Genomic DNA, 21,865 nt, shown 5'->3' on the forward strand with positions numbered 1-21,865 from the left:
TTTCAAGTTTGACTGGAGTGCAAAAATTTGTTAATAATAATGATTTCATAATAATTAAAGAAAATTTTGACGTTTTGAAAATCGAACGGACTGCGCATGCGTGGCACGTCACCGAACGGAAGTGGGAGAAGCCCACCGGAAACCAACGACGACAAACGACAGTATCAAAATGGCGGATCGCTTATGATAGTTTATTGTGTAAATTAATTAAATAATGGCTAATAAACTAGGTATTGTGTTGTCTAGTGTTGTGTAATTGTTGCTCCAGAGGCCCAAAATGGATGCAGTGAAGTCGTTTAACTCCGAGGTAACCAAACCCCGTGTAAATCTACACCACCAAACTTCCCTCAAGCCACTGAATTTTCACCCCCATAACACCGCTTTTCACCACCAATCTCCCCTTTTTCAGCTCTCCTCGCTCTACGAGGTGAAGCCCCCCATATCAAAAGCCAAGATGACCGCGATAACAAGAGGAGCCATAAAAGCCATCAAATTCTACAAACACGTAGTGCAGAGTGTCGAAAAGTTCATTCTAAAGTGTAAACCCGAATATAAAGTGCCCGGGCTGTACGTAATTGACTCGATCGTGCGACAGTCGAGACACCAGTTCGGCCCCGACAAAGACGTCTTCGCCCCCCGGTTCGCCAAAAACATGCGCCAGACGTTCGTCAACCTCTTCCTGTGCCCGGCCGACGACAAAGTAATAATTACAACCCCCGTGAATCTTTTTACCGAGCCGCTTTTCCTCTTTCAGAGCAAGATCATCCGGGTGTTGAACCTGTGGCAAAAGAACCAGGTTTTCGCGCCCGAGGTGATCCAGCCGCTGTTCGATCTGGCCGACCCCAATAACCCCATCCACAAGGAGCTGGGGACGCCGCTGCAGTCGAACGGGATGAACGCGGGGGCTGCCGCCATCAAAGGTTGGTAACTTTTTTCCTTTTCTGGCATATTGAATTAAACATATACAGCGTGCCAGAATTTTTGTTTGTGTGTAGTGGACGTTGTTTGTTTTGGCACGTTGTATAGCTCTGGTATTTGTCTAAATAAGCTGTTCGTATTAGGTTCCCCCGCTCTTCAAAAGACGCCCACCAAAGGTTCACAACAAGGCGTTGATGGTGCTCATCTCGGAGGAGCTAACTTGGTACTGATCTGATCAGATTTTGATTTAGAGAGAGAGGGTTTACTGATGGATTGAGAGAGATAGTTGATCAGAATGGGGTTCTGTAGTTAGGACTTGATTGTTCTGTCTATGAACCTGTTTTAGTACTGGAGATGGGATGGGTGAAGAGTATATCGGGTTTTATGATGAAAGAGAAAATTATGCATATGAAAATTCTTTCATCATCTGAAATTTTTATATTAAATTAATAGTAACAGCACATACAAAATTAAAAATTATACTGTTGCTAGTACAAAAAAAAAAAAATCTGCGAGACTGGAAGAAAGTATTTTTTTTTTTTACTTTCTTACTGTGTACAAATAACTGTACTGAATTAAAAAAAAAACTGAAATTGTAATTACATCATTAACCTTCGCACTAACCAAGCTGATGATCCTAATGGCTAAAGTGATTATTGTGAAACATAGATAAGAATTATCCCGATTAAACCAGCTGTCAAACCACAAAAAAAAAATGAAATCGATAATTTAAACTAAGGTTTGATGTTGAATAGGATGCAAAGACATCGTTACCGAATAGATCATGGTTTTTGCGTCCCCCAGTATACAGTTTAAACCTATAAGAAAAATTAAAAACGAAGTTAAAAGTAAAACATTCATCGAGCGCGTAACGAATAAAGAACTAAAATAAAATGTTGGCGTTCATAGTGAATATATGGAAATATACAGGGTGAATCACTAAGTGCGCGATAGAAAAAAGTTGTACGACTCATTGAGTAGCGTACATTAAAGTTATTTTCGACAATGCTAAGTAGAATATCCTATTATTTTGTAATCGAGTCCGTTGGGTGTCTCAAAAAACAAAAAAAATGACTTGAGTTAATTTATTTTATTGATTAAATCAAGAATTGCAAAATTGAATACTTTGAAATCTATAATATATATCTGTTTTTCATCCAAAAAAATTGATTCCGTCATCTCAAAATTTTGCCGAATAAATTCTACGTCAGTAAAATGGAGAAAGGAGGTGAGCGGGGCTAAATTTAGCTTTTTTCTACTTTTATGAGCAAGCGTTAGCCCCGCCCACCCACCCCTTCTTCGTTCCAGTGACTAATATTATTCAGTCCTAGCTTAGCAAGTTTCAGCCCCGCCCACCACGCTTTTTTTACTTGGAAGATTTACCAAAATCAATCTTATCTTTACAAGTACTAGCCCCGCCCACCCGCCCTCAATTTTCTTAGAGGGTATATTGTTTGCCACAATCAGTCTTATCTTAGCAAGTACTAGCCCCGCCCACCCACCCCTTCTTCATTTCAGTGATTACTCTTAATATTCTTCAATCATTTACCAATTTTTTTAACAAATTAATCGTAATTTTTTTTGTAATACCACTTATTTGCTATAACATTTTTCATTTCTGAAAAAAAACTAAGAGAACAGGTGTGTGGGTGGGGCTAAGTTTAACTTTTTCATACAGAATATTATAATAAGAAAGCAATAGCCCCGCCCACCCACCCCTTCTTCATTCCAATGATTATTCTTAATATTGTTTTTTTAACAAATTAATCGTAAATTTTTTTTTATAACATTTATTTCCCATTCCTGAAGAAAAAATAAGAGGACGGCTGGGAGGGCGGAGCTAAGTTTAAATTTTCGTACAGAATCTTTTATAATAAGCAAGCAATAGCCCCTCCCACCCACCCCTTTTTCATTCCAGTGATCACTCTTAATATTGTTCTGTCATTTACCAATTTTTTAAACAAATTAATCGTATTTTTTTATAACATTTATTTCTCATTTCTAAAGAAACAAATAAGAGGACGGGTGGGTGGGCGGAGCTAAGTTTAACTTTTTCATACAGAATCTTTTATAATAAACAAGCAATAGCCCCGCCCACCCACCCCTTCTTCATTCCAGTGATTACTCTTAATATTGTTCAGTCATTTACCATTTTTTTAAACAAATTAATCGTAATTTTTTTATTATAACATTTATTTCTCATTTCTGAAGGAAAAAAAAATAAGAGAAGGGGTGGGTGGGCGGGGCTAAGTTTAACTTTTTCACACAGAATCTTTTATAAGTAAGCAATTGTCCCGCCCACCCACCCCTTCCTCCTTCCAGTGATTACTATTAATAATATTCAGTCATTTACCTTTTTTTTTAACAATTTAATCGTACATTTTTTTGTTATACGACTTATTTGCTATAACATTTGTCATTTCTGAAGAAAAAAAAAGAGATTGGGCGGGTGGGCGGGGCCAAGTTTAACTTTTTCGTACAGAATCTTTTATAATAAGTAATCAATAGCCCCGCCCACCCACCCCTTCTTCATTCCAATGATTACTCTTAATATTGTTCAGTCATTTACCATTTTTTTTTTAAAATTAATCGTAAATTTTTTTGTTATATCACTTATTTCTAATTTCTGAAGGAAAAAAAAATAAGAGAACGGGTGGGTGAGCGGGGCTAATTTTAGCTTTTTCATACAGAATCTTTTATAATAAGCAAGCAATAGCCCCGCCCACCCACCCCTTCTTCATTCCAATGATTACTCTTAATATTGTTCAGTCATTTACCATTTTTTTTAACAAATTAATCGTAAATTTTTTTGTTATATCACTTATTTCTAATTTCTGAAGGAAAAAAAATAAGAGAACGGGTGGGTGGGCGGGGCTAAAATTAACTTTTCCACACAGAATCTTTTATAAGCAAGCAATAGCCCCGCCTACCCACCCCTTCTGCATTCCAGGGATTACTATTAATATTATTCAGTCACTTACCTTTTTTTTTTTTAACAAATTAATCGTACATTTTTTTGTTATACCACTTATTTGCTATAACGTTTGTCATTTCTGAAGAAAAAAAAAAGAGAACGGGTGGGTGGGCGGGGCTAAGTTTAACTTTTTCATACAGAATCTTTTATAATAAACAAGCAATAGCCCCGCCCACCCACCCCTTTTTCATTCCAATGATCACTCTTAATATTGTTCTGTCATTTACCAATTTTTTTAACAAATTAATCGTATTTTTTTATAACATTTATTTCTCATTTCTAAAGAAACAAATAAGAGGACGGGTGGGTGGGCGGAGCTAAGTTTAACTTTTTCATACAGAATCTTTTATAATAAACAAGCAATAGCCCCGCCCACCCACCCACCCCTTCTTCATTCCAGTGATTACTCGTAATATTGTTCAGTCATTTACCATTTTTCTAAACAAATTAATCGTAATTTTTTTTATTATAACATTTATTTCTCATTTCTGAAAGAAAAAAAAAATAAGAGAAGAGAACAGAATCTTTTATAAGTAAGCAATTGTCCCGCCCACCCACTCCTTCTTCCTTCCAGTGATTACTATTAATATTATTCAGTCATTTACCTTTTTTTTAACAATTTAATCGTACATTTTTTTGTTATACCACTTATTTGCTATAACATTTGTCATTTCTGAAGAAAAAAAAAAGAGATTGGGCGGGTGGGCGGGGCTAAGTTTAACTTTTTCGTACAGAATCTTTTATAATAAGCAAGCAATAGCCCCGCCCACCCACCCCTTCTTCCTTCCAATGATTACTCTTAATATTGTTCAGTCATTTACCAATTTTTTTAAACAAATTTATCGTAATTTTTTTGTTATACCACTTATTTCTCATTTCTGAAGAAAAAAATAAGAGAACGGGTGGGTGGGCGGGGCTAACTTTAACTTTTTCACACGGAATTTTTGTAGAAGCAGGCAATAGCCCCGCCCACCCACCCCTTCTTCATTCCAGTGATTACTCTTAATATTGATCAGTCATTTACTAATTTTTTTAAGAAATTGTTGTTAGCGTTTTCCTAAGCTTTTATAACCACAGTTTATTTTTGAAATTCCGTTGCGACGTTGCCACGTGATGCCTAGAGTCTATACAAAAAAAAGAGAATTTAAATATCGATATTTCAGTGTAATTTATTACTGCATCTGATTCTATGTTTTTGGTAATTTTTATGTATATTAAAACCAATTTTATTTGTATCACAATCAGTCCACAAAATATTGTAACCCAGATTTTAAAAGTAACCCTGTTAAGATTTTTTTTCTGGACCCTTTCGTTCCTAAAAAATTTCAAGAAAATTGGAATAACTTGGCCACGTCGCATCGAAATTTTCAAAATTAAGTGTGTTTATAAAATCCAAAAAAAGGTCACTCAGGACAAAACTATATAGAATTTTTTGCTTGAGAAAACTGAGTTTTGTGTTATGCCTTAAAAACGGAACGCTCTGTAGAGGTTAAAATAACTTTGGTAAGGCTTTTATGGAACTTTGGTCTTGGTATTTTTTTCAATTTCACCTTTAATTTTTTTTTAAATCTACTAAAACATTTCCTGCCTTATGCATATAAGTAAGGTCGTAATTTTTCCAAATTTTGATCATTTTTTGTAAAAATTAGTCATCACTACTTGGTAAGATATAACTGATTTTGGCAAATCACAAATCCTCTAAGGAAAGAGGGTGGGTGGGCGGGGTTAGTACCTGCTAAAATAAGATTGATTTTGGCAAATTAAGATAATTACTGATTTTGGTACTGTTTAAGAAAAGAGAGGGCGGGTGGACGGGGCTAGTACCTGCTAAAATAATTTGACTATTTGTATGACACTTTGAACACTCGAGAAAAAGCCCTATTATTTATAAGTTTGGGGTCGTGAATGTCTTAGTATTGTTTAAATCCCCGTATAAATAACATATCGAGTGATTTTTTAAATTTCTACTCCAAAGAATAATTCCTAAATAACCTTTGTAAAAGATGCGCCTTAACATTAAAATGTGGTTATAAGTTGATTACATTTTATTATCTCGACATTTTTATAAATTTTGCTTAAGAAATTAGTTGCGAAGAGAGCTATATTTAAATTTTAACAGCGAGAAACTCTTTCAGATAATTTAATCAGTGAAACTTGGGAACTCTAATACGAACAGATTCCAACAATATAAATATAACATGCACATTTTTCCTTTCCAGAATTTGTCAGATCCAAATGTTCTCGTCCAGTTGCAACAATTACAAAGGTTGCTTACAAGAGGTGGAGAAGCCGCTTCGAAATCCGACAGTCAAGTTCACTTCGACAGAAAACTGCTTGATTTCGACTACGGCGAGGACGACGACGAAGCCCACTCTTCACCTAAAGCTGGACCTGCGCAGGCCCCCGGACCAAACGACTCAGTTTCAAGGTAAAACCAACCGTACCCGAATCGTACACACCCGACTAAAAATTCCTTCAGCTTATTAACAAACCCGGAAGTTCTCCGCCAACTCCAAACCATCCAACAAACAATGACTGCCGGACAGCCTGGAGAACTCGACATCGACAAATTAAGAAAACTGCAAGAAATGAAGCAACAGGAGGAGGAATTCGACAAACATCTAGCCCAAACTGTACCTGTAAGACAATCACCTTTTGTTATATACAAAAAAAATATATTGTTGTGGTTTAGAATCTTCCTTTTGCGTCCGAGTGCGAGTTTAAACCCGGTAACACTTCCTCTTTAATGGGAAATCCTTACTACCTGCCCCCGACGACCGACATGTCGCAGCCGCCCCCTGGCTACAAGCCGCCACAACCATACGACATGTCGCAGCAACCACCCGTAGATAACGATGTGCAATTCGTCAGTGGTGAACCTGACAACGTGGGAGAAGTGGAAGTAAGTCAAAACAAACAAAAATGTGTGACGTCCTTTGTATTTTTTATAAATCAGGTGATCAATCTGGACCATGGTGACTCCCGCAGTCCCACTCCCACCGAAGACCGATACAGAAGACGAAGGAGTCGCTCGCGGGAGCGATCCAGAGACAGACGCGATCGCGACCGGCGCTCGCGCCGCTCGCGTTCGAGATCGCGATCTCGACGGCACAGATCGCGTTCGCGAGACAGAAACAAAACGAAAGAGAAAGAGTCCGAGAAGGACAAAGAGAGGAAAAAGCGGGGGCTTCCGACTATCAAAAAGGAAAACTTGAGCGGTTAGTATTCGTGGAGTTGGTTGAAGCGTTTTACGATTTTTGGGGTTAGTTTGCAGCACTACGCTGTGGGTGGGGCATCTGTCGAAACTGGTACATCAAGAGGATTTGTCGAATACTTTCGGGGAGTTCGGCGATATCGTGAGCATCGACTTGATACCGCCGAGAGGGTGTGCGTTCATCGTTATGCATAGAAGACAGGATGCTGCGAGGTGTTTGACGAAATTGAAGAATCATCTGCTGCATGGAAAGGCCATAACGGTGAGTACGATTTGATTTGATCAAGGGATGGCGGTTGAAGCTACTAGAAGTCGACCACAATAAAAATCGTGTATATAGTTTAGACGTTTCGGCTTCTAGGATCTTCAGACTGTTTTGATGATGAGAATTTAAAGATTGAATATTCGGAATTAATTGTTACAAGTGCGTTTTAATGTGTTATTGAACCGGTAAAAGCCAAGTTTAACGATAAGGTGATTTTTACTATGAACGAAATTATGACAACATGGTTTCCTTATACTACTCAACTTATCGTTAAACTTATCTCTAACCATACTCTCGATTTCTGAGCTAATGACGCGGAAGTGGGCCATTTCACAGTTTTTAGAATACAAAAATGCCGTTTGTTGATTAAATAAATGGTTCCCGAAATGACGGGGTTGATTACTTACTCTAAAGCATATAAGCATATTAGGTGTACTAATCCTCCCCAAAAAATTAATGACGTCATCGTATTTAATTTTTCTGAAATTTCGGTAACCCTATTGCGTTACACTGTGTACATCAAGGACCATACAAGTTATACTGGGTGTCTGGAAAATGGCGAATTAAGTCTTAGTACGTTATGTACGGGAGTTTCGGGAGTCCCAAAACAATAATAAAAAAAGTCTTTATGATGTAGGTTACGAATTGTGCATTATTATTGATAAATAAACCAAAAAAAAAAACACTTTAGTAAGACATTTATAAACACTAGAGATGTTGAAAAAATTTTGATCATTTTTTTTAACGTTAGTCATTAGTACTTGCTAAGATAAAACTGATTTTGGCAGATGACATGTCCCCAAAAAGGGGTGGGTGGGTGGGCGGGGCTAGTACCTTGACAAGTGACGTATCCTCTAATTATTATTAGAAAAGACACTAGAGGCTCTAAAGCACTTTCAATTTTTTTTTTCCGAACACTAAACATTGAAAAATCGAGGAACTGAAAAATTGAAAAAACGAAAAATTATAAAAGCGAAAAATTGAAAAATTAAAAAAAAAACTCAAGAAATTTTAAACGAAAACACAAAGTTTAAGGAATGAAGAAACAAAAAAATGAAAAATCGCATAATTGAAGAAACAAAAAGTTTAAAAAATTAAAATTCAAAAAAAACAAAAATTGTTTTTTCAATTACAATTTTTCATTTTTCGTTTTTTCAGGATTTTGTTTCTTTGATCTCTTCTTAAGTTCCTGATTTTAATTTTCCGGTTTTCAGATTTTTTAATTTTAATTTTTCGTCACAATTTTTCGTTTTTTCTGGGTTTTCCAATTTTTCAATTTTACAATATTTCGATTTTTCGATTTTTAAGTTTCTCAATTTTTAATCTTTCTGTTTCCAGTTTGTCGTTTCTTCAATTTTTCAAGTTCTTGATTTCCAGTTTTTATATTTTTCCGCATATTGTAAATCCAAAGAACTGAAGAAACGAAAATTGAAACATTAAAAAATAAATCTTTTAAAATAAGCAAGCAATAGCCCCGCCCACCCACCTCTTCTTCATTCCAATGACTATTCTTAATATTGTTCAGTCATTTACCAATTTTCTTTAACAAATTAATGGTATTTTTTTATTATAACATTTATTTTTCATTTCTGAAGAAAAAAATAAGAGAACGGTGGGCGGGGCTAGGTTTAACTTTTTCATACAGAATTTTTTATAAGCAAGCAATAGCTCCACCCACCCACCCCTTCTTCATTCCAATGATTACTCTTTATATTCAGTCATTTACCAATTTTTTTTAACAAGTCAATCGTAATTTTTTTTATAACATTTATTTCTCATTTATAAAAAAAAATAAGAGGACGGGTGGGTGGGCGGAGCTAAGTTTAACCATTTCATACAGAATCTTTTACAATAAACAAGCAAAAAAAGGGGTGGGTGGGTGGGCGGGGCTAGTACCTTGACAAGTGACGTATCCTCTAATTATTATTATTAGAAAAGACACTAGAGGCTCTAAAGCACTTTCAATTTTTTTTTCCGAACACTAAACATTGAAAAATCGAGGAACTGAAATAGATAAAATTGAAAAAACGAAAAATTATAAAAGCGAAAAATTGAAAAATTAAAAAAAAAACTCAAGAAATTTTAAACGAAAACACAAAGTTTAAGGAATGAAGAAACAAAAAAATGAAAAATTGAAAAATCGCATAATTGAAGAAACAAAAAGTTTAAAAAATTAAAATTCAAAAAAACAAAAATTGTTTTTTCAATTACAATTTTCCCTTTTTCGTTTTTTCAGGATTTTGTTTCTTTGATCTCTTCTTAAGTTCCTGATTTTAATTTTCCGGTTTTCAGATTTTTTAGTTTTAATTTTTCGTTTTTTCTGGGTTTTCCAATTTTTCAATTTTACAATATTTCGTTTTTTCGATTTTTAAGTTTCTCAATTTTTAATTTTTCTGTTTCCAATTTGTCGTTTCTTCAATTTTTCAAGTTCTTGATTTCCAGTTTTTATATTTTTCCGCATATTGTAAATCCAAAGAACTGAAGAAACGAAAAATTGAAACATTAAAAAATAAAAAAAAGAAAACTTGCAAATCGAAAAAAATTATAGAATCGTCGAAATTGTAAATAAAAAATTAAAAAATCCAAAAGCTGGAAAATCGAAAAATTGCAAACCGAAAATCTTAAAAATCCAAGAATTGAAAATTTTCACATTGAAGAAAAAAAAAATTACAAAAACAAAACAGTGAAAAACCGAAAAATTTTAAAAACAAAGAAAATGAAAAACCGAAACGAAAAATCGCAAATCGGAAATGTGAAGAAATGAAAAATTAACATAGCGAAAAATTGAAAAAGCGAAAAACTGAAAAATTAAAAATTGAAAATAACTGTCCATTTTTTCAATTTTTAGATTTTTCAAAGTTTTCATTTTGTATTTTTTCTTTTTTTTATTTTGTTTTTGGATTATGTTAATTTTTTTAATTCGAGTATTTGATAAATCGAAAAATTGAAAAATCGAAAAATTGAAGAATCGAAAAACCAAAAAGTCGGAAAAAACTGGAAAATCGAATAAATTTTATAGCAAATAGTATATAATAAAAACATTACGATTAGCGCTTTTTTAATTTTTTTCATACTCTAGATTCTATTAGTTTCCACTCCCACACGACACAAGAACATAATTACATAACACTATTGCGTTACTCTGTGTACATCAAGGACCATACAAGTTATACTGGGTGTCTAGAAAATGGCGAATTAAGTCTTAGTACGTTATGTACGGGAGTTTCGGGAGTCCCAAAACAATAATAAAAAAAATCTTTATGATGTAGGTTACGAATTGTGCATTATTATTAATAAATAAACCAAAAAAAAACATTTTAGTAAGACATTTATAAACACTAGAGATGTTGAAAAAATTTTGATCATTTTTTTTAACGTTAGTGATTAGTACTTGCTAAGATAAAACTGATTTTGGCAGATGACATGTCCCCAAAAAGGGGTGGGTGGGTGGGCGGGGCTAGTACCTTGACAAGTGACGTATCCTCTAATTATTATTAGAAAAGACACTAGAGGCTCTAAAGCACTTTCAATTTTTTTTTTCCGAACAGGAATACCTAGAATTTCAAGATTGTTTTAAATTTTTCAGTCAGAATTTTCCAAAAATAGAACACCAAAGTCTAGTAGTAGTAATTTTTTTATTATTTTTCTCAGACTCACCAGTTGATTGTTACGAGCGTAGCGGAGAGTTAATCTGGCATTTTCCAGACACCCGGTATATTTAGCCCCATTTAAAAATCGACGATTTGTTCTTTAAAATTGTCAACAAAACGGCTTTACATACCAATTAGTGCATGTAAAAAATGACGTCATGTCGAAAAAAAAAGTGTAAAATTCCTCTTGTACAGTACAGTTGAGTGTACATAGCTTGACGGATTTTTTAACAGCGGTTAGCCATTTTAGCGTTATTTAACTTATTATTTTTTTGGTGTTGCATTTTCTGTGTACTCAGTGTTGTAAAATAATTTTATTGCGGCTGTAACACGTAAGATGTTTGTGATTATTTTGTTTTTAAATAAAGCGCTTAAGGTGGAACGATAGACCACAGACAAGTTTGAATTAAGCGCCTTGATGAAGAAAATAATAGATAGAAAGTTGCTATCGCACGCAAAAGTATTGTCGGTACCCACTAATGACGGGTATTAGACTGCTCCGCCTCCTTACTGCGAGTTTATGTAATCGCTAAACACTTGATAGAACAAAATGGACAAGGATCAAAATTTTCTAGTTTGATTACAGAAAATTTTGAATTCGGGACGAACATTTTTTGAGATAATATTTGAAACCAAACGGTAGTGATTTTTTAACAATAATAATGAAGCTTTAATAGATTTTAGACGTGTTTTTTATGTTGTTTTTTGTTTTTCATGTTTTTCTTCATTGACTTCATATTTATAATTTTAAAGTTTATCGTGAACAAAAAATTATCCGAATATATGTTATTTAAATTTTATAGAATAGCATACACCTGTACTTGTGGTTTATGAATCCGTGTTGAGTCCTTACCCTAGATTTTTGCAAAAAAACTTAAAAGGAAAAAACTGTTATATTCGTATCTCATATATAGTGTACCAGTGTCCCCTGATTTACCAAATTGGTAAACTTAATCAGTAGAAAGAGGAAATTCTTCTAGTAAGTGACAGTACAACATCTGAGTTACAGATGTATAATCTTTGTTCGGCTAGAAGTAGTTTTCTAGCTTTTAACGCAGGTAAGACTTGTGAGATGCAACATTTTCTCTACGTGCGTTTGGGTAAACCTCGAGTTTAAGTAGATAATGGAACCATGATAACTCTTTTGAAGTACATTATGTTACTTCAAGGTGTATTGTATTCGTGCACGTCATATTTACTAGTAATTTATGTTAATATTTAATTTATTTATAGTTGATCCCACCAAACTTTTTAAAGCATTTTAAAAATCAAGAAAAATTTATTTTGTTAAAAAGTTTGATGGTTGTCTTTGTCCATTAGGTGTGTCCCATAGGGTCCAAAAGATATTTGTTTGGACCACGCCCGCAATGGCTATTCACCATTTACCAAAATTCTTCCATCGAATACTTATGCAAAGATATTGGATTCAAGATAGCAAATTCAGTTGTTTTTCTCACTGCTAAATTAGTGGAGTCAGTAGCATGTACATGTTAAAAAAAAAATATGTGAAAAATTTAGTTGGCCTGCAGACAAGAGGGTGACAGCGTAGCTGTTGAAGACATTTAATAGAATCAAGTATTATGCTAGTGACTTCATTTCTAATATCTCTGCATCCCATTTTTCCCCTCAGAACGTACATTTTACCCTCCCGTGTCGCAAAATCGGCGCCACCCCGCATAAACCGTTGATCTTAACCGTACCCTTTTTTCCAGTTGGCATGGGCCCCCGGCAAAGGCGTAAAAGGTAAAGACCTCAAGGACTATTGGGAAGGCGACCTCGGCGTGTCGTACATACCGTGGCACAAGCTGAAACCCGACATAGATCTCGAAATGCTGGAAGACGGCGGCATGATCGACGAGGACACGATGCCCGCCTGGATGAAGGCGAAAATCGCCGCCAGCAGCACCAACAAATCCGCCACCGTCACGAACCCCCCCGTCTCCTCGGACCCCTCCAGCAATTTCATGCCGATCTCGGACGGCTCGCGCCCCCCGGTCGACACCAGCCAGCCCCCTCCCGTCCCCGGCTCCGGCCTCCTCCAGCCCCCGCCCATGGCCCTGCCGCTGGTCTCCCCGTTCCAGTTCAGCAACAGGTTGCTGGGGATGAACATCCCGCCGACCATGCTCCCGAACGTCCCGATCGGAGTCCCGCCCCCGAACATCTCGAGCGCGCTGATGTCCAACCAATTAGTGGGATTGGGCTCGCCCTTCCAGGGACCCACGAGTCTGATGCAGCAGATGTCGGTCCAGAGCGAGCAGAGCCAGAACTCGTCCGACGGGAACATGAAGCTCGGGGACAGCCTGATGAACATGACGCAGCCGTTCGGGATGATCCCGCAGCCGCCGATCGGGCTGCCGGCGCCGCACGACGACAACATGGACATCGAGATGGAGGACGCGGAGAAGCCGGAGAGGCCGATGCTGCTGAGCGAGCAGCTGCAAGCGTCGATGGCGCAGTTCAGCCAGAATAATCACAGGGGCGGCGAGATGGGGCCGGATATGGACGACCGCAGGGACAGCAGGGATAGGGAGAGGAGGAACTCGAGGAGCAGGGAGAGAGAGAGGGACAGAAATAGGTGGGTAGGGACAGGTAAATTAGGTTAAGTTATGTGACGTGCACGAATATGTATATGCCTAGGCGGACTTTAGGCTTAGGTTGTAGGCGGCGATGTGGTACAATCGCACGCAAAGGTTTTGAACCTATGGGCGGATCGTTTTTGCCTGCCCTCACCGAAGAAGGCGGTCCAAATCCTTCAAGGGCAGAATTTGTAGGTAGGCTCAAACTACAACGAAATTCACATTTTACCCTATAAAATTTTATTGACAATTACGGGACGGACAGTAGTTATATATACATTTGATAAGAAATATTTATGGCTCACACCAGTTCTCTCGAATTTGTCGGAGAAGATTTAGCAGGTAGTTGTTCCCATAAAATCATCTTTCGACCAATTGTTCCGTATAAAAAATTTCATCACTTTTTCAAATAAAATACTCTTAAAAAAAAACGATATTGTCGTTGAGTGACATGTAACTGGCATAATAATAAAAACGTGCCATTTTTGTTAACTGATATTTTTTTCATAAATGTCGCAAAATTATTAAATTTGTCTAATCATCCCCACCAATAATGTGATGACGTCACTTCAAATTTATGCTTAGTAAATGGGTTTATAAATTGTATACAGTAACACAGTCCTACACATGTAGTTTATGACTCCGTGTTGAGTTTTTATCCAAAACGTCTAAATTTTTGGAAAAAAATCAAAATTGTAAAACAATATTTTGCAATTTAATTTTGAATTTGCAAAATCGAATACTTTGAAATTTTGCAGATGTTTTAAAATCATGATAAACATGATACATTTTTAATTAAAATATATTTGCTTATCCCCTCTAAAAAATGTATGACGTCACCTCAAAATTTTGCAGAATAAATCCTATCTTAAATGTATAAAATATGATGAGTTTTATACTTGTGATTTATCACTGCATTAATATTTTTTAGATTTGGTTATACAGGGTGTCTCAAAAAAGTTAATGACTGAGTCAATTTATTTTATTGAAGAAATCAAGAATAGCAAAACTGAATACTTTGAAATATTGTAGATGTTTTGAAGTTTTTGTAAGCAACAATATTTGATTAATCAAATATGCGCAAAATCAAAAATCGGAAAAACTGAAATTCACTAATGCAAAAAACAGAAAATCGAAAAATACAAATCGTAAAAATCGAAAATCTAAAAATGGCTAATCAAAAAATCGAAAATTCAGTGAATCAAATACCTAGGTCGATCGAAAAGTGGAAATTCACAAACCTCAAAAATCGAAAATTGAAAAACGGGAAAACCAAAAAATCGAAAAGTCAAAAATTTGTAATATTGAAAATTAAAAAAATTAAAAACAAAAATAAAAAATCGGAAATTAAAATAATCAAAATAAAACTGAAACGAACAGAAAAATCGAATTGGAAAAACAAAAATTCGAAAAATCTAAAATCGAAAAAGTGGAAAATAGAAAATCTGAATAAAGAAACTTGAAAATTCTGAAAATTGGAAAATCGAAAACCAAAAAATCGGAAAGTAACAAAATTGAAGTCTAACAGTTGAGAATGGAAAAATTGAAAATCGCAAAATTTAAATTGAAAAATTGAACATAGAAAAATCGACAATTCGACTACTCAAATTTTCTAAAAATCGAAAAATCATAAAACTGAAAAATCCAAAATTCTAATCATCGAAAGTCTGAAAACTGAAAATCGTAAAATTCTGAAAAGCGGAAAATAGAATATCGAAAAATTCAAAAGAAAGAAAATTGAAGTCTAAAAACCGAAGAATGGAAAAATTAAAAATCAAAAATTCGAAAAATCAAAACCGAAAAATTCAAACATTGAAAAAGAAAATCGAAAAATCAAAAATCTGAAAATTGAAACTCGAAAATTTGGAAAATCGAAAAGTAAAAAAATTGAAGTCTAAAAGCTGAAAAATGGAAAACTGAACAATCGAAAATTCGAAAATCAAATATCGAAAAATCGAAAAGCCGAAAAATCGAAAATTTGATAAATCAGATATGCGAAAAACAGAAAATCTGAAAATGCCAAACTGGAAAATCAAAAATCTAAAAATGGAAAAACCGAAAATCGAAAATTCAATGAATCTAATACGTAGGTCGATCGAAAAACTAGAAATTCACAAATCTGAAAAATCGAAAATTTGCAAGATTGAAAAACCGAGAATTGAAAAATCAAAAAACCGAAAAATGGAAAAATCAAAAATCGAAAAATAGGAAAACCGAAAATTCGAAAATTCATAATATTGAAAACTCTAAAAGTCGACAATTGAAAAATCAAAAAATTGGAAAGTAAAATAATCGAAAAATGAAAAGTAAACAAATTGCAAAGCCTAAAAACTGACGAACAGAAAAATCGAAAAATCGTAAAATCAAAAAGTGGAAAACCGAAAATCGGATTATCGAGAATCGACAAATTAAAAAACCGAAAAATCGAAAAATTAAAAAATCGAATAATCCGAAACTAAAATAATAGAAAAGTGGAAAAGTAAAAATTGCAGTCTCAAAACTGACGAACAGAACAATCGAAAAATAAAAAAAAATCCAAAAATATCTAAACATGGAAAATCGGAAAATGGAAAAACCGAAAATCGAAAACTCGAAAAATCGATGAAACAAATACTCGAAAAAGCGAAAAGTAAAAAAATTGCAAGGCCTAAAAATTGAAAAATCAAAAAGTCGAAAAAATGAAAATCGAAAAAACGACGATCGAAAAAAAATCAAAAAATCGAAAAGTGGAAAATCGGAAAGTAACAAAATTGAAATCTAAAAGCTGCAAATTGCAGAACCATAAAAACTGAAACAAACAGAAAAATCGAAAAACCACAAAAGCGGAAAAACGAAAATCGCAAATCGAAAAATCGTAAAATCAGAAAATGGAAAATCGAATAATCGAAAGTTGAAAAATCGAAGGTCGAAAAATAAAACCGAAAAATCGAAAAATTTTATGATTAATGGAAAATCGAAAAATCGAGAATAGAAGAATTAAAAAACCGGAAAACTGAAAAATCGGAAATCGAAGAATTAAAAACGTAAAATCGAGAATTGAAAAATCAAAAAAATCGGAAAGTAAAATATAATCGAAAAATAGGAAAACCGAAAATTCGAAAATTCATAATGTTGAAAACTCTAAAAGTCGACAATTCAAAAATCAAAAAACTGGAAAGTAAAATAATCGAAAAATCGAAAAGTAAACAAATTGCAAAGCCTAAAAACTGACGAACAGAAAAATCGAAAAATCGTAAAATCAAAAAGTGGAAAATCGAAAACCGGAAATTGAAAAATCGAAGATTGGAAAATCGAAAAATCGAAAATCGGAACATCGAGAATCGACAAATTAAAAAACCGAAAAATCGAAAAATTAAAAAATCGGAAATCGAAAAATGAAAAAAAAACGAAAATTCAAAAATCGAATAATCCGAAACTAAAATAATAGAAAAGTGGAAAAGTAAAAATTGCAGTCTCAAAACTGACGAACAGAACAATCTAAAAATAAAAAAAAAATCGAAAAATATCTAAACATGGAAAATGGGAAAATGGAAAAATCGAAAATCGAAAACTCGAAAAATCGAAAATTCGATGAAACAAATACTCGAAAAAGCGAAAAGTAAAAAAATTGCAAGGCCTAAAAATTGAAAAATCAAAAAATCGAAAAGTGGAAAATCGGAAATTAACAAAATTGAAATCTAAAAGCTGCAAATTGCAGAACCATAAAAACTGAAACAAACAGAAAAATCGAAAAACCACAAAAGCGGAAAAACGAAAATCAAAACATCGCAAATCGAAAAATCGTAAAATCAGAAAATGGAAAATCGAATAATCGAAAGTTGAAAAATCGAAGGTCGAAAAATAAAACCGAAAAATCGAAAAATTTTATGATTAATGGAAAATCGAAAAATCGAGAATAGAAGAATTAAAAAACTGGAAAACTGAAAAATCGGAAATCGAAGAATTAAAACCGTAAAATCGAGAATTCAAAAATCAAGAAAATCGGAAAGTAAAATATAATCGAAAAATGCAAAAAAATTGCAAAGTCTAAAAACTGACGAACAGAAAAATCAAAAAATCTAAAAATGGAAAGACGAAAAATCGAAAATTGAAAGAATGGCAAATTAAAAAATCGAAACATCGAAAAATCAAAAAAACGGAAAATTAAAAAATCGAAAAACGAAAAAACTGAACTCGAAAAATCAAAATACCACAAATTTGAAAAATCAGAAAATTAGAAAGTAATAAAATCGAAAAGTTGATAGAAAAATGGAAACTGAAAAATCTAATTCGATGAAACTGTTGGTCGAAAAAACGAAAAATCGAAAATCGAAGTGACCTTTTTTTGAGACAGGCTGTATAAGTAAATCTAAAAAATATTACTGCAATGATAAATCACAGGTATAGACTCATCATATCAAATTTTACGATGACGTCATGCATTTTTTGGCGAAGATAAGCAAATACATTTTGATCGTGGCTTTGAAAGTATTCTTCGACTTTCGTTCCATTTCAAAATTTACTTTTTGTATATTTCAGTGGTCGCAACGAGTTCACTAACTACGCTGAAGTATGCAAAGATTAAATTTGTCACCGAAAAGATGTCGGAAGTAATAAATTATCCTATCGGTCGAAGAACGTTCGGTCCGGTGTTACACCTCGACCCAAGAGAGACCGCAGTAAAGGATAACAAATGGAACTGATAAAATAAAGCGTCAAATATGATAATTGATAAACTTTAAACCAAAATTAAGAAGTTTATAAACATTTTTTTTGCTTTAACTATGGTCAGCACAATTGGACCTAATATTAGTGTGATTTTGAGCATATTCTCGATGTTATTAGAGCAGGACAGGTTTTTTTTCTAACTAATTGACAAGATTTCAAAGTATTCAGTTTTGCAATTCTTGATTTCTTCAATAAAATAAATTGACTCAGTCATTATTTTTTTTTGAGTCACCCTGTATGTATAAACAAATCCAAAAAATATTAATGGAATGGTAAATCACAAGTATAGACTCATCATATTCTGAACATTTTAGATAGGGTATTTATAAAATTAAAACTAATTCAGAGTAAGAATTTGGTCAACACGTAAATTTCGTTGTAGTTTGAGCCTACCTACAAATTCTGCCCTTGGACGATTTGGACCGCCTCCTTCGGTGACGACCGGCAAAAATGATCCGCCCATAGGCTCAAAACATTTGCGTGCGATTGTACAGTTGAGGTTGATTTGGGGAGTTTGAGGTGACGGCGATTCGTACAATAAATTATTTTCTTTAAGTTCATGCATGCAATTTTCCATCCGTTGTCACGGATTAGTGAGAGCTGCGCCACTCAACGCAAGCACAGTTCTTTCTTCTGGCGTCGTCACGGATTGATTAAAACTGCGTCACTCAGTGCGAGCACGTTTCTCTTTTCCCGCACTTGTCACGGCTTGGTTGGAATTGCGTCACTCAACTCAAGCACAATCTTGTCACTGTGTTACTCAATTTGTCACTAAGCTTAACTTTTACAAGTACTGACTCAATTAATACTGGTTACTATTTTTACTGAACCTTTATAAAGTAAACTGGACCTCGATTCATAAGAACCCTTAAATCGAGCCATGTCAGTAAAAAACCCTCTTCTTTGCAGGGATAGAGACCGCCGAGGCCGCGACGGCTTCCCCGACCGCGACGACAGCCGCAGCCGCGACCACAAAGACGACCGCAGAGACCGTCCGAACCGGTGGGGCGACCGCGACATGGACGCCATGGAGCGCCGCGAGCGCGAGAAGACCCTCAACGACCGCCTCCAGCAGATGGCGATGCCCAACGAGGCGGCGTACTCGAACCACGACAGACCGCCGCCGCGCGACCTCCCCGAGCCAGAAATGCACCCGATGGACCGGCGCATGTTCCCGCCGCCACACAAAGGCCCGCCGCCGATGAACGAGATGGACGAGATGTACGGCATGCGGGGACCCCCGGAGGAGTACGAGCACGCCATGAACGGGCCGCCGATGATGGACGAGTACCCACCCATGATGGAACACCCCGACGAGTGGATGGAAGGGCCGCCGCTCCATCCGAGGATGCACAGGGACGAGTTCGAGCACGAGCGCTTCGGCAGGGGCAGGAGGGACTTCAGGGACAAGTTCGAGCCGAGGGGGAGGGGGCCGCCGCCGGGACCCGACTACTTCCCCCCGAGGGACGGCTTCGGCCCGCCGAGACCCATGATGCGGGGAGGGCCGGACTTCCCGCCCCGGGGGCCCATGAGAGGGGGCGGCCCGCACAAGTTCCACCCAAGGGGGCCGCCGCCGATGAGGGGACCGAGGCCGAGTAAGTGAACGAGTAGTTGTAGGGGCAGCGGGGACTCGGAAAAGGTCGGCTTCCATTGTTATTATTATAATTAGATCCGGCAATCAGGCAAGACCCCCACTCCTTGCTCTAGCCTGACTGTCGCTGAAAACCTAGTCGGATTAACACGATCATTTTCGATTATTTTTATTCTCTTCTTTTTGTTGTTGAATATTTATTTATTTATTTATATATTTATTTTATTACTTGTGTTGGAATAATCGTCCGTTGAATTGAAAACCGTTCTGTTTCTCTAAACTAGATATCGTTCTGACGGACGTTTCGCTTGCAGACCCACCGTGGAAAGACCGTCCGAACTTCGGTCCGCGCTTCGACCACCCCGACTTCCACCGAGGTCCTCCGGGGATGTACGACGAGCCGCCGCACATGAGGCACCGCGGTAGGTTCGACGAGAGGCGGCGTCCTCGTCCCGATTTCGGGCACGAGGGCCCGCCGCCCCCGGAGGGCGACCGCTTCCAGAAGCGCAGCCGCTGGGGCGAGTCCCAGGAGGAGAATAGCGGGCGCGAGCCCGAACAGCCGGCGCCAAACGGTACAGAAAACAAAGGTGGCAATACACCCTTGCATGACGAACCATTTAACCGTGACATTGTAGAGGGAGGTGCGCAGGAGGAAGAGGCGCCAGCGGTGGACGAAGCGGCGGTGGCGCCGCCGCCGCACGAAGAAGAGCCTGCGGAAAGCACCGCCGAGCCGCAGGCCGAGCAAGTGGAATCGGCCGCTTAAAACGAGTTGAAAGTTTCCTTTGGATGGCAGTAAGGTGACATTTAGTTTCTGTAATTTAACCATTCGGTGTTAACAAGTTAAGTAGTTCCAAAGGACACTTACATTTCGGACGTAGGTTAAATGTAGTTGAGTCACGGAGAACTATAAAATGTTTGAACAAAGGACAACGCTTAGCTGTGATAGTGTAGTGAACACAGGTGACCCCGCTCAGGGATCGTCTTGTCTTGTCATGTTTTATATTAAAAAAAGGAATAAATTATTTTTATTAAGTTACTTATTTTGGTTTAAATTTTTGTCCATGGCCGAGTCAAACGGTATTGTGGTTGTGCTGTTTGTAATGTTCAGTTATTTTATAAGGTGACATACAGCGAAAGGTAGGTCCATCTGTGTTCACACAGCTGAGAGGAGGAGCCCCGTGCCAACTTTCAAATGGAAAGTTTGGTACAAGGTACGGTCCCAGTTCTCTAATATATGTAGATTTAGTTTGATATAAACGAATATCGTGTAATATAATAACTATTTAAAATGTTGTGAAATTAACAGAACTTTGGTTTGTAACGCTGTACATATTTGTGTAATTTATTTGTGTGTGTTATTTTTTCAACTTCAAAACATCCATTGTTGTTGGTTTAACTTTCGAGAGAGAGGGGTGATGTATTGTTACATCGAAACTTACGATTTCATTTTCGTTGTCCTCTCTTGATTAGTCCCACGTTTTTTAAATTTATAATTCATTCAAGGATTGATTTGAGTGTAATCACGATGTGTAAAATATGGCATATTACACCAGAGTTCTATAAGATCAAATGTTTAAAATTTTGGTGTACATAGGGATTACATATTAAGTATTTTAATTATAAAAAATATACTGATGATTATAACTTGATTATGATTTATGAAGGCTAAATATAATTTTTAAGGGTTTTATTGTATTTTTTTGCTTCATGGGTTTTGTTTTCATAATTAGAATTTTCTCCTAATCCATTTTTTTCATTTAAATAAAAAATACGCAAATACGACTATTCAACAGTTAAATTCTTGCCGTGTTAGTTGATTACATTGTTACTGCGCAGCGGCAAAATCTTTCCTTTGATAGTAAAGAACCAGGAAAAGTATGCGGCACTGTATAGACTGATTGACTGAAAGAGACATTTACTTGCGGACAAAATTAAGCTGAAAATGTGTTGAGTCATGTAACTATATTTAT

At 36.0% G+C, this 21,865-nt stretch overlaps 1 protein-coding gene across 4 annotated transcripts; it reads left to right on the forward strand.

Moving 5' to 3' along the window:
- Positions 1 to 24: 24 nt before the first annotated feature.
- On the forward strand, positions 25 to 20,931 carry LOC135125148 (SR-related and CTD-associated factor 8). Of its 4 annotated transcripts, none has more exons than XM_064050516.1 (13): positions 25 to 307; positions 410 to 700; positions 755 to 920; positions 1,062 to 1,141; positions 6,112 to 6,320; positions 6,372 to 6,531; positions 6,585 to 6,794; positions 6,849 to 7,110; positions 7,160 to 7,368; positions 12,734 to 13,596; positions 19,214 to 19,899; positions 20,180 to 20,482; positions 20,531 to 20,931. In XM_064050516.1, the coding sequence occupies exons 1-13, from the start codon at positions 278 to 280 to the stop codon at positions 20,656 to 20,658; spliced, it is 3,597 nt and encodes a 1,198-aa protein (XP_063906586.1). In that variant the 5' UTR covers positions 25 to 277; the 3' UTR covers positions 20,659 to 20,931. The 4 variants fall into 4 exon arrangements, with proteins under 4 accessions (XP_063906586.1, XP_063906587.1, XP_063906584.1 ...); XM_064050517.1 differs by having other exon boundaries at positions 20,180 to 20,467; XM_064050514.1 differs by having other exon boundaries at positions 20,180 to 20,931.
- Positions 20,932 to 21,865: the final 934 nt, after the last annotated feature.

This window comes from Zophobas morio, unplaced genomic scaffold (genome assembly GCF_036711695.1).
Source record: "Zophobas morio isolate AGI-343-1 ecotype UQ-CSIRO unplaced genomic scaffold, CSIRO_AGI_Zmor_V1 ptg000008l, whole genome shotgun sequence".
Lineage (NCBI taxonomy): Eukaryota > Metazoa > Arthropoda > Insecta > Coleoptera > Tenebrionidae > Zophobas > Zophobas morio.

Bases quoted from the DNA above. Each gene is read 5' to 3' on its own strand.
- LOC135125148 (XM_064050514.1), top strand. From the start codon at position 278: ATGGATGCAGTGAAGTCGTTTAACTCCGAG. The intron at 308-409 runs GTAACCAAACCC...CCCCTTTTTCAG, and splicing joins TGAAGTCGTTTAACTCCGAG to CTCTCCTCGCTCTACGAGGT. The intron at 1,142-6,111 runs GTACTGATCTGA...TTTCCTTTCCAG, and splicing joins ATCTCGGAGGAGCTAACTTG to AATTTGTCAGATCCAAATGT.